The 12561-nt window shown below is 29.9% G+C and overlaps 1 protein-coding gene across 7 annotated transcripts in view; it reads left to right on the plus strand.

Moving 5' to 3' along the window:
• The window catches only part of LOC143244510 (uncharacterized), a 102081-nt gene that overhangs the window by 38196 nt on the left and 51324 nt on the right, over positions 1 to 12561 (plus strand). For 6 of the 7 annotated variants that reach the window (XM_076489330.1, XM_076489334.1, XM_076489333.1 and 3 more), the window contains exons 5-9: positions 1409 to 1612; positions 4110 to 4345; positions 5037 to 5154; positions 7094 to 7265; positions 10445 to 10623. In XM_076489330.1, the coding sequence (XP_076345445.1) occupies positions 1409 to 1612; positions 4110 to 4345; positions 5037 to 5154; positions 7094 to 7265; positions 10445 to 10623 (909 nt within the window). Of the gene's footprint in view, positions 1 to 463; positions 633 to 1408; positions 1613 to 4109; positions 4346 to 5036; positions 5155 to 7093; positions 7266 to 10444; positions 10624 to 12561 lie in introns of all 7 variants that reach the window. The other variant, XM_076489336.1, reaches the window with a different exon arrangement.

The following is a 12561-nucleotide window of genomic DNA, read 5'->3' on the forward strand; positions in this document are numbered from 1 at the left end:
TTGGTAGTTTAGGATATTTTCAAATAGTTTACAGTCCCTGTTCATAGCAGTACCCTGAATCACTCCACTTAATCTTACTTAACCCTAGAATATCAGACATCAATGTTTTTATCTTCTTACATATATTATTTAAACTTCCATTTCTATATAGAGTCCTCATGTTTGATATTCCTGTGTTTATTTTGACACAAGTTTCCCCTTTCCTGCTTTTATGGATCACACCACAAGAACTGGGACCTACTGGTAAAAGTAGATGATTAGTGGAAATTGTTAAGTAATTAATCATTGGGCTTATTAATTGGTTATTTTCATATGAAACTTTTATAGTTTGAATAATCAAAGTGGTAATAACTGTAAACATTAATTTTGATTAGTTAAATACTTTGTGACAGTAATCAATTTAACCATAAATTTCATTAATCATGTATAGATAATCAAGTTAATCTTCCATCTTTACCCTCAGGAGTGGGCTTTGTCTGAATCCCATCATCACAGCATCTACTACTTACAGGAACACCACAGTTCTCTCTGGTAACATACTTCATGACAGACTGCCAAAGAGTCCAACAACATGACATGAATATCTTTACTATTTTATTTTAACTTCTCTGTAGGCCACCCTGAGCTCAGCAGTAAGTCAGTGAGCTTATAATGCTAAAATTGGGCTTTCAATACCTGCATAAAACAGACTGTAGATAATACAACAAAAAATTTATCTATAGTTAAATAGGACTAAATAGTATAAACCCTTTCTCCTTCCAGTGAGTATTAATTCTGCTGGTTAGGTAGGTGCCAAGAGTTAGTTATTAAGAATTTTGGAAAACAACATCAGAAATCTTAATTGTATAATATAATGAATAGTTTGTTCTGCCTAAAATAACAGATTTATTAAACAGAATATTAGTTTCTTAATATTAAACCTTTTTTTCTTTTGAAATGCTTCTTGTATTCTAGTCAAGAAGTTTATTTTATGTCTTGTTGAAGATAATGAGTTATGTATTTTTAAGAATTTCAGAAGAGGGCATTTCAAAAACAAATTGTGAACTGAACATGTAACTAAAAAAACCCAGTTTTATGGTTCTTGTTATTTCATTAGCTCAGTTCTAACATTTTTAATTTGAAGATTTTTTTCTTTACATCATTGTAGCATTTTTTAAACAAGGAAACAAAATTGATGAAAAAAGTTGTTTCATTTTGTATAATACTTGTGGTAATAACAAATTATTTAATGTTAATTTATCTTGAACATATGACAAATTAGGTACAAGAAGCTGGAAAGAGCTTTTCTGTGACTCATATCCCCTGTAAACCTTCTTTAGACTTAATATAACTGCTGTACTGTTTCTTTGTTTTATAAGTAATATTCAGTTTCAAATTTGTAAAGATTTTGCGTTTTTTCATCTTTCAGGAACCACCAAAGATGTCACATGGTAAAAAAGAACAGGTAATGAGTGAGATGCAAAATTGGTTAGACAATCAGACTGAATTTGTTCTCCAGGAAAAGTGTTTAAAAACTAAGAAAGGTAAAGCTCGAGGAGATATGGCAGCTTACATGCAAGAAGTTGAAGACATCTTCTCTCAATCACTGGACGTACAACTTAAACGAGCTAAAGTAATGCATGAAACATCTTTTAGTAACTAGATGTATAAGTGAATCATATTAAGATATCTTGTGAAACATTTTCTCTTAGCCAATAGATATATAATTTAAAATATACTAAAGCACTGTATGAAACATAATCTTTCAATTTCTGGATACACTACTTAAACAAGTATAGGTCTTAGGTGAAAATTTTCTGTCAATCACCCGAATATACAACTTAAACAGATTAAGATATTATGCAAAACACCTCTCAGATACTGGATTTAAAGTTAAATAGGCTACAGTATTATATAAAACATCTTTCAGTCATTGAATACATAACTTAAATAAGTTAAGGTATTATATGAAATATCTTTCAATCTCTAGATACACAATTTAACATGTTGACTGCTGACTTAAGTATGCTTGTAATGCTGGGTGCACTAGGTTCTACCTTAGGGAGTATACTTGTAGGAAAGATTATACTATTATACAGTAAACAGAAAATCCTAGCATCCCAGATAATGCAACAAAGAATCTTCTGGTAATTTAAGAAATATAAATCTTTAATAATCATGATCAAACCTGTACTGTAACATGATTTGTGCTATTGAAAGTCACTAAAGTATGTGAACATGATATCTCCTGAAAGCTCACTTTACCACAACTGAGACTAAAGAAGAGACAGTTACAACATGAAAATGAATAATTATAACTCAAATAAGCTAATTCTACATGATCCATGACATTGTTTTATCAGATTTCAATCAATAAGCATTTGATAATCTTTAAACATTTTCAAATTTTATGACTTTATTCTTTCAATGTTTCATGAATTAACAGGTTCTCATGTTTATAACCAAATGACAAATTTTATATCCAGTAAATGAGTATAAATGTCTCTTTATCTTGTTTATTTATCCATTTTTGAGGCACATGGTGCTCCTTGAAGCATTTAACTCTATAGAGGGCTGGTTTTTCAGGGTAGACATCACAAATGTATTGGGTTTCCAATCTATTACTATGCTTTGTACAGACATGATATAGTGTAGTTGACTTCTCTATCTTTTTTGTTGGTGGCAAACATGCATTGTAATGTTGGCAGTGGAATTGGGGTGCACATTGCCTCTGATTATGAAGATCCTCCATGGTATTACCTAACAGATGAATTGTGACACACTTACAACAACAGGTAGTACAATAGCCACAGCCTTTCCCAAGCCAGTATCATAATCAAAGCCAGTTCCAGTGTATATACAAATGTTTAGTACCAGTCCTTGAATTCATAAGAGTTTTATTGCATAGTTGTGACATTTATTTTTACTATACTGTCAAAACAATAGCCTTCCAAGCCAAAGTACTATAGACTCACTGATGCACAAATCCTTTCTTGAATAGAGGTTGCATCTTATACAAACAGTTGTCATGAGATTGGAAATTGTTTGCAAAATAACAGAAAATGTGAGAACATTTGGAAGAAGCTGCAACTCATAACACCACTTAAAAATGATGTCTTGTACAGTATATCAATACTCCAGAAGTGCTACAAGGGAGGAAGGTTGTTTGGACCCATGTAAATCAACAAGAAAAACGTTTTCTTTTCTGTTGCATTTGTGTTCTTCCAGCATTTTAGATGTGATTCTCTCTGCAATAGTCACTGTTTGTAATTTCACTTGTTGCATATTGAATTGTTTCTGTGGTCGTGATATCTAGTAATTGCAGAGTCAGAAACAGATCAAAATAATCAGCAGGTGAAGCATATTGCAACTTAAGGTTTTCCTTTAGAGACAACTGTTATTGATTTATACCAGCTGATGGCATTAATATATTATATTGCAATTAGTCTGATGAACCAGTTTAAGGGCTGTGCCTTTGTACAGCACTTTCCCTATTGTATTTATTGAGAGTTTAAGTCAATATACTGTGTATCTTTCACGATATCTCTTTGACAGGAAATGGATATGGATATTTTTGTAATTTTACAGATGAGCTTTGTAGAATGACCATAGACAATATCTATATGTCATAACTATTTTAAGCTTCTTAAGCTAACAGAATCTTATAATATGTTAATAGGAATGTGGTTAAAAGTGTTGATGATAACAAGGATAGCCTACCAGTAAAATAATACAATTTAATTACTATGTTTTTGTTTTATGACATTGTATACTTTTAGCTAGATTGATTTATTATATTAGCCACAAAATTTACTAAGTTATTTTGTTAATTCTGATCTGTGTAGGTAACTTGATAAGGAGGTATTTTATACTGTATTTTTTTTTAAGTAAAGAGTAATTTTAATGAGTATATTAGATGCTTTATGAAATTGTTTCTTAAACTTATTGTGAAGCTCTGTTACTTGATTTGAATATTGTTATGTACACTTTTATGAAATGTATTTTTAATATAAATTATATATTGAGATTACAGATCCACAGACACTTGCGTATGTCAGTCGACTTGAGAGAGACTCAAATGTTAGTTAACTAATTCTGTTGTTTTAAACCTGTGTGTGTGTGAAATGTAGGCCCACAAGAAAAATAAGAAGAAAAACAGAAACAATGATGAAAATACCCTCACTCTGAAAGATATTTTCCATATAACAATAAACTTAGTTCTGTCTCAAGATCTGACCCCAATGGATTCAATTATTGCTACCATGAATGAACATTCAGCCCTTCTGCCTAAACCACTTAGATCTCTTTATTGGTCAGAGTATTTGTTGAAGAAGGAAAATGAGAAAAATTCAAAACTAAAGGGAAGGTAGGCATTGAATTTAACCACTGTTTAAGTATTATTGGAAAATTATTTTTATAATATTTTTATATTATGCAAAGTTATTCAGCTATTTGTTCAATATTGTTGCAAAATGAAATGTGTGTCTGACATTATTGTGCATTTAATTTTTTTAGGTTTCATAATTAAATGCATATTTTTTTGTATTTATTACACAGAAATGCAAACTGCTAAAATGTAATCTAAGCAGTTTTTAAAGTTCAGAAAAAAGTTACCCAGCCTACACTAAACAGGAAAAGTGTATAAGATAAAAAAATTTGTTTCGGCCAAGGAAGAAATATTGACATGGGTTCATGTCTTTTTGAGTTGCAGCATCAATAATAACATATAAGCTACACCAAAAATGTAAACAAAAATGGCATTCATATTGTGATTCATCCTGTTATTTACTGCTGGCATTTTTTGCATATTTTACACAGAAAATGAGTGATTTGGCTCGTTTGTATTGATCAAGTTTTTTTGCACAGAATGTCATAACAAAGAAATAAATAACATTTCTAACTATAATGGAACAAATAAATGTACAAAAAAATAATTTGAACATCTTTTCACAAAAGATTAATTTTACTCACTTGTAAATGTTTTAATTTGCTTCGTGAATCAGCTTCTGTACGTACTGTGTTTAATTATCAGATTTTTTTATGATCCTGTTTTGTAGGAAATGGAACATCAGAGTACTTTTTCGAAAAGAACTAGCAAGGGCTGTGAAAGAACAAGGAGTGGAGCGTGCTACTCAAAGTTCCCAATGGAAGCAGATTGATCAAGCAGTGATAAATGTAACTAAACACTTTAATATGAGTTAATTATGGTATCTGTTATCTTACTATAAATAAACATTCTATCTTTCTAACTTTTTTCAAAAACACTGCTATAAGTATGTTAATTTTGAGCATGTTAATAAAAATTGGGAGGTTTATAAAAAGATAATATTTACTCAAATCTTGAGAAAGAGGATAAGGATTGGATATGTCAGTCCTTTGAATAGTGGGCAGGTGCCAGATGATTGGAAGCTGGCTAATGTTACTTGACTTTTTAAGGGATTTGTTAAAATTGTTCCAGTAATTTTAGCCTATTAGTATTATATCAATGGTGGGAGAAGCTTGTGAAAGCATAATTAAAAGAGGCCTTGCTGTTTATGTAAAAGAGGGTACAGGTGTGGATTTGGTATATATAGAATTTTAGAAAGTATTTGACCAAATCCCATATAAAAAGGCTTGTTTAAAGAGTTATCTCTGTAGGCAGGGGGAAATAGGTTAGCTCATTGGATAGAAAATTGGCTAAATTGAAGAAAGCAGAGAGTTGTTTTAAATGGAGTTCAGTCAAGCTGGATTAATGTCGCAGATGGGGTACTTCAGGGTTCAGTGTTAGGACTTTTACTGAATTTGATTTACATCACAGACATAGATGGTCAGTAAGTTATTTAATTTTGTTGATGTTATTAAAGTTTATGGCATTACTGGCTGTAAAGAAAATTCTGCTGCTTTACAAATGATTTAGATTATTCATTAAATTGGGCAAATATATTGCATATGGCTGTTATGTATTATCTTTGAATGGGCTATGTTTAGAATAATGTGTTCAACCTTGGGCTCCTTACCTTAGAAAAGACATTAAATTGTTGGAAAGGATTCAAAGGAGAGCTAATAAGATGGATGTAAAGGTTGTCATGTAAGGATAGGTTATGATTTCTGAAATTATTTTATCTTGAAAAAGAAGAGTTAGAGTGGATCTGATTAAGATGCTTAAAATTGTTAAGGAAATTTATTATTTGTAAGAATGGTAAGACTAGGGGACAAAATTACATATTTTAGCAGAGTGTGAGTCACCTTCAGCTGAAACAATTTTATTTTTCTTACAAGATAGTGGACCTTTGGAATAGGTTGTCTTCAGATGCTGTAGATAACTTAAAGGTTAAACAAATGTTTGAGTGTTTTATTTTTGTTTTTGAGTTTAGTATAGTGGATGGGATGGTGTAGGTAGACTGACAGTTCCCTTGTTGTTCTTAACGTATGTATATGTTAAATAAGATGTGGGTAAAAACATAATTGCTTTCTATATATGCCATCAAAAGTCAGAAATAAGAAATGCTCTCTAATTCATGTTATTAAGTACTGGTTTCAAACTATTCTTCCTTTTGGAATACAGTTTCCATGCTGTTGTATTGTTGTTAGCCTTTTTGTGTGACTGCTAGTTTCATAATGCTGTGTTACATGTTTAGCTGTCCTGTTGAAATACAGGTTTCATATTGCCATGCTGTATTCTTGACTGTCACATTGCAACATACTGGCTTCAAATTACTTTGTTTATACCTAGTTTTCATGGTGTGAAACAGTGACTTCAAACTACCATGTTATATGCCTAGCTGTCATGTTGTTTTATACTGGCTTCAAAGTTCCATGTTATAGATATAGCTTTCTTGTTGAAGTACTGATTTCAAATGTCTCTGCTATATTCTGAGCCTTCCTGTTGCATTACTGGCTTCAAACTACCATGCTATATGCTTAGCCTTTTCCTTGCAATACTGGTTTCAAAGGCCATTTCATATGCATAGCCTTCTTGGATAATTTTAATTATTATTGATGTCCATGTAAGAAAATTGTTTTGAAATGAGAATGTTTATTTGTACAGGTTTTAACTATAGCAGTACTTAAGAATAATGTAACCATTTTTGGAAAAAATACTTGCATGTCTCACAAATACTTTTGTTCTGTATAGGCCTACAAACTCACATCTACTTTGAAATATTTTGATAAAGATGAACAGCTGACTGTAACATCACAAGTGTTAAATGTGGTACAAGTATATAGTAAAAACTTCCAACCATTTTTGGTGTACTGGGCTTATGGTTTACAGCAGGTGTATCTGAAGAACAAAAAAGTGGACCATGGTAGGCATTGTTTTCATATCATCTATACTAAACCCATATCTTGGAAACTGCATGTAAATTATTCTGTTGTCAAGTGTGAAGTGATGAATTACTCTCTGGCTCATTATAGAATTCACAGTTTTGTTGTGTTGAGATTACTTAGGAGTTAACTTGTATTTTCTGTTTCATGTTGGTTTGTTTTGAAATCATATAGCAGTTAATTTGTACTCACTGCTTTATGTTGTGCTCTTTTTAAAATTATTTAGAAGTTAATTTGTGGTAACTTTGTCATATTATGTAAATTTAAAATTGTGTAAAAGTTAATTTGTGTTAGCTGTTTCATCTTATATTTTGAAATGATGTAGGAATTATACTGGCTCTTATGTGTTGTTTTGAAATAATTGAGAGGTAAATATTTTCTGAAATTTTAATCTAATCTCATGGGATATACAAGAATGTTTATTTTAAGAGTTATTTAGTGATTTAATGTTTAATTATTTTTCAGTTTTCATAAGAAGTATTGAAAGGTAATTATTTTAAAAGTAATGGTTGTGACGAGTTTTGTTATGTACATGGTGAAAGTCCTGCATTATGTGTACTATTTAATTATAGTACTAGGCTTTTGAAATATTGTTGACATCATCTTATTTGAAGCTTCCACATTTTTCTCTTTGTGTGTTATAAATACGTCAACATACAGAGAAGATGTTGAATAACAGATATACAATGAGTGATTGGTAATTTAATCATGATGGGTGATTTCTAAAGAAGCTGCTTAAGAAGTTAGTAAAAGTGAAGCTAGACTGTGTGATTGTTAGTTTAGTAATAACAGTTGGTATCTAAAATGGGTTTCACAGGTTAACAGAAATAAAGGAAAATAATTTGTTTTGTTTAAGAGTGTTCTAAAGTGATTGAACCCATCTGTGTGTACTGTAGTGAAAAGGAGACAATGATTTAAAGCTCTCTATGAAACTTTGGTAACCCAAAGGATAATGTAAGTGAATATATCATAGATTATGCAATGATAAACAGAGTAGATAAAAATAATTCATCTTGTCAATTGTTTTTGTTCTAAAGTAACTGAACTACTCTGTAGGCACTTTTTTCAAGAAAAGATAATTATTTAAATTCTCTACTAGTAGAGAAACAAGTATAGATTGGTGCACTGACAAAAAAATTTAGCAATGCTTAGATAGCAAATCAAAGTCAAATAGCTTTTTTGTGAGAGTATGTAAGTACCTACTGGAAATAAATTTTCAGCATTAGAAAATGTGAACTTCTTAACCCTTGATTACTATGCCCTTACATTGCAAGGACTAATGTAACTCTCATCATATTTCATTTCAGAAACAAAACTAGCAGATAAAATTGTTTAACACTGAGCAGGAGCTTTCATAAAAATGTGTAGTTTTAGAAAAATAAGACATTTAATTTTAATATTTTTCTACTAAAATTTGTTTTACTTATTGCAACTGTTAGCTCTCAGTCTCTGAAGAGTTCAGGTTCAAAGTGTTTTCATATTAAGAGTAAGAATACTTTTTTTATCTCTCAGTTTTCCAATTTCATTTGCATAATCTCTATGCAAATGTTTATATTTTATTTTTCATTTTCTCTGTAATATCACTAATTGTAGCTATTAACATCAACATACAGTATAATGAAATGTTTAAGACTAAGAAACAGAAATATGTACAAACATTTTACCTCTTTGTCAAATAGTCTTAAAATATCTTTCAGTTATATTCATAATTTCAGGTCTTTACCTTTTCACTTATAACTTATTTTTATGTAACTGTCAACCTCTAATACTCATGAACAAGTAAAAAAAAAATCCATGTTGTGATGGGACACCCACATACACACAAAAAATATGGATTTTAGAACCACAGATCTGGTGGCTTTTTAGCATGTTGTTAAAACAGATGAAAAAAGCCTTGTTTACATAAAATATTTGTATTTTTTATCAAAAACAACTTGAATCATTTTAATGGAATGTTAAAAATTCATACTACACCTCTACAATTACAGGTTCATTCAACATATGAAGGTCACAGAAATTCAGAATGAATGCATTTTAAATATGTCAAATAGACCTAAAAGCATTTCCAAGAAATGTTTTCCCCTTGTGATAGTTTCTTGTAATCACACATTCAGAAGTCATTCAAAATTCTTTCAACATCATGCAGTCTTTGGTACTTGCAGCTGTCTGAACAATTTAAATTATTTTTTACTGTATGATTCATTTCTGTCACAATGCATGAGTACTTTTGTGTCCATTCTGGATTGAACTTAGTATTAGACTTTGCAGCACCTTTAAATGTTGTTAGTTTGAGTTACTTTGATGTTGATACCAAACTACTTTCACTCAACTTGTTTAGTGGATTGACTACAACCAATATGAGCTTTATTGTATGTAATAGCTCATTTTACTAACTGTTAGGCAACCAAAATCAAAGAACTAGTCACTTAGTTGCTGCACGTACATATTACACTATCTATTTTAGACTGGTTTTGTCTTCACTACCTGTTGTATACATTTGAAAAAAAGGACTGAGACTACTAACAATTTTCCAAAATGAATTATATGTTTAATATCAAATGATGAAAAAGAAATTAAACACTAATAATTCTGAGATTTTAGTAGGTAGGCATGAGAGTATAATCTGTGTTTAACACGTACAAGTTTCACACAGTATGTATGAGAGTTGACAGATGTATTTTTAATGTTTTAGAAGTTTTCATTTCAACACATATCAGTGGGTGTCCTTGAGGCATATTATGGTATTTTTGTCAAAGATACATGTCTTTGGCAAAATGATTTTGCACATGCACAATAAGTTAACTGTCAAGATCTGTGAACACTTCTGCATCATGTGACAACAAAACTGAATTTTAAATAATTTTTAAAGATTTCTTTTGAAATAAGGAATTAAAACTTAGATAATAAAAAAACTTCTAATTATAATGCACATTATAATGCTGATTTCATTAAAATACATTGAGAGTAAAGTTGTTAAATCAAATTTTGAATGCAGCTCAGTGACATATGGAGAAAGGAATTTAGAGAGTACATGGTTGTCAAAGGGTTAAATAATGTAACATTTGTCTAGATCACTTGCAGTTTTTAAAAGTGATCTGATAAGATGTAATTGCTATGTTACACATTAATTTCAAAATGTTTTTTCCTCTTATTTTTACAGATGATGAAATTGTTGAAGTTGCAATGTTCCTGGACATACTTCAACGCCACTGTATGCCAACACAGTCTCAGATCTTTGCTCTTGGCTGTAGCATCTCAGATTCCTTGGTAAAAGAAGATGAAGAATTATTTAATCACTTGAATGAAATCATTGAAAAAAATGTTACTGGTAATCTTCAGGTTAGTATGAAAATTGAATTTGAAATTCTAAAAGAAATTTTAAAAAAAATTTCAATAGTAAAATTCGGTATAGCATTTTAATAAACTTATTAATTCCAAATTAAAATTAATGTTTTTCAGACTATTTTATGTCTATCAAGATACGTATTGTGTCTTTTGTTTGGTGATTTTATGTTTATCAAAATTTCTGTTATTCAAGTGTTGTTTTTATGGTTTGGTGTGGCATGTTAATGAAGATACTGTTCAGTATTATTGTTGTGTTTTTTGTTTGGTGTTTTTATATTAAATTACTTGGTTGTGATATTTGCTAAGTTTTAACTACATGATTGTTTGTAGTATAGAATTTACAAAAGGTTGAATACTGTTGCCTTGATTTTAGTAATTTTAACATAGCTACACAACATTTAATCATGGCTATGTTTGTGGTGATGTTACTATATCTGCACAATGTCTAATCATGTACGTATATTTCTAGTTAATATACTATATCTGCATGATGTTTAACACTTTCGCCTCAGGTATCCTTTCCTATATGTGGCAGAAAGTTTTAGTGTTGTACATTCAAAATTTTATTAACCTGTTTCTTTGTTTATGTTATACCAATTAATATGGTATAAACACATAACCAATAATCCATATTTTAATAGCATATAAGTTTTGAGTTCTTAATTCCTTAAGAAAATATTTAGGCTGATTTCATAGTGTTCACATTTTCCCTATTAAATACTAAAAAAAAATATTTTTTTCCCCTTTTCTTATTTTCATCTTTGGAAGCTCTACTCAAATAAGTGGTAAAGTCTAACAATGCAAAATGGATATTTTTTCTTTGTTTATTGGCCTTAAGATTTTGGCCAGCACTATATGTTGGCTTAGTTATAATTGACAATTTATAGCACGAAAAAAGGATTGGGTAAGTAATTTATTCCTTGTTTTTCATGTTTAATTTTTACTTATTATAAAAGTAACCCAAATGTAAAAGTATGGATCTTTTAAGATTAGTTGAGATTAGATTAGATAAAACAAATAATACCAGTAACAATGTAATAAAAATGGTTCAGGAGGCATGCATGCAAGCAGCACGTAGGTAATGAAATTTGGCAGCATAACTTGAGTTGCACATGCCATGAGTGATTTATAACTTGTGGTGCATATTGACATGATTTAAAGAGTAATAAAATAAAAAAATTAATTATTAATATATGTATACTGTTATATGAGATTAAAGCTACCTAAGATAAACTAAGGTAAAAATAGGGATCATTTTAGGTTAGGTAAAATAAATAATAATACAGTATTTCACAAGACACATGTTAACAGCACATAGGTAATGTAATTCAATAGTGTAACATGAGCCGTGCATGCCCTAAGTGATTTAAAACTTACTATGGCATGGATATTAGTTAAACACAGTTCAAAGGACAATCAAATGGGCAAGAAAACAATAACATTTAATTAAAAATAGATGTATACTGTTATGAGCTTAAAGTTACTTAGAATAAACTATTGTAGTTTCATATTGCAATTTTAATCATTCCAGAAATTTCATTTAAATTTAAGTTTGTTTTTTTATGGTGGTTAAAATGTCATTCAAATTGACTGACATTATGTGTAGAGGTAGGGTAGAGAAAATTACATAAAATATAAAGTTTTACTAAAAAATGTACTTCTATTGGTAAAAAAATATTCTGTGTTGTTGGGCTTACAATTCTTCTATAGTAGGTGTCAAATAAACCAATCCCATTTCAAGTTAGAATAGATAAAATAACAGCTTGACCAAGCCCATGTTGAAATAATTAATCACATGAGTTTGATTGTAGACATGACAACATACCTAATTTCTTTTAATTTACCTTAAGTTTCAACAGAGTTTAATCACGTTGTAAGCACATAGCTATAATTAATTGGTATAAAGTCACATAACTGTGTCTGTAGTCAATG

Source organism: Tachypleus tridentatus, chromosome 2 (genome assembly GCF_004210375.1).
Source record: "Tachypleus tridentatus isolate NWPU-2018 chromosome 2, ASM421037v1, whole genome shotgun sequence".
Classification (NCBI taxonomy): Eukaryota; Metazoa; Arthropoda; class Merostomata; order Xiphosura; family Limulidae; genus Tachypleus; species Tachypleus tridentatus.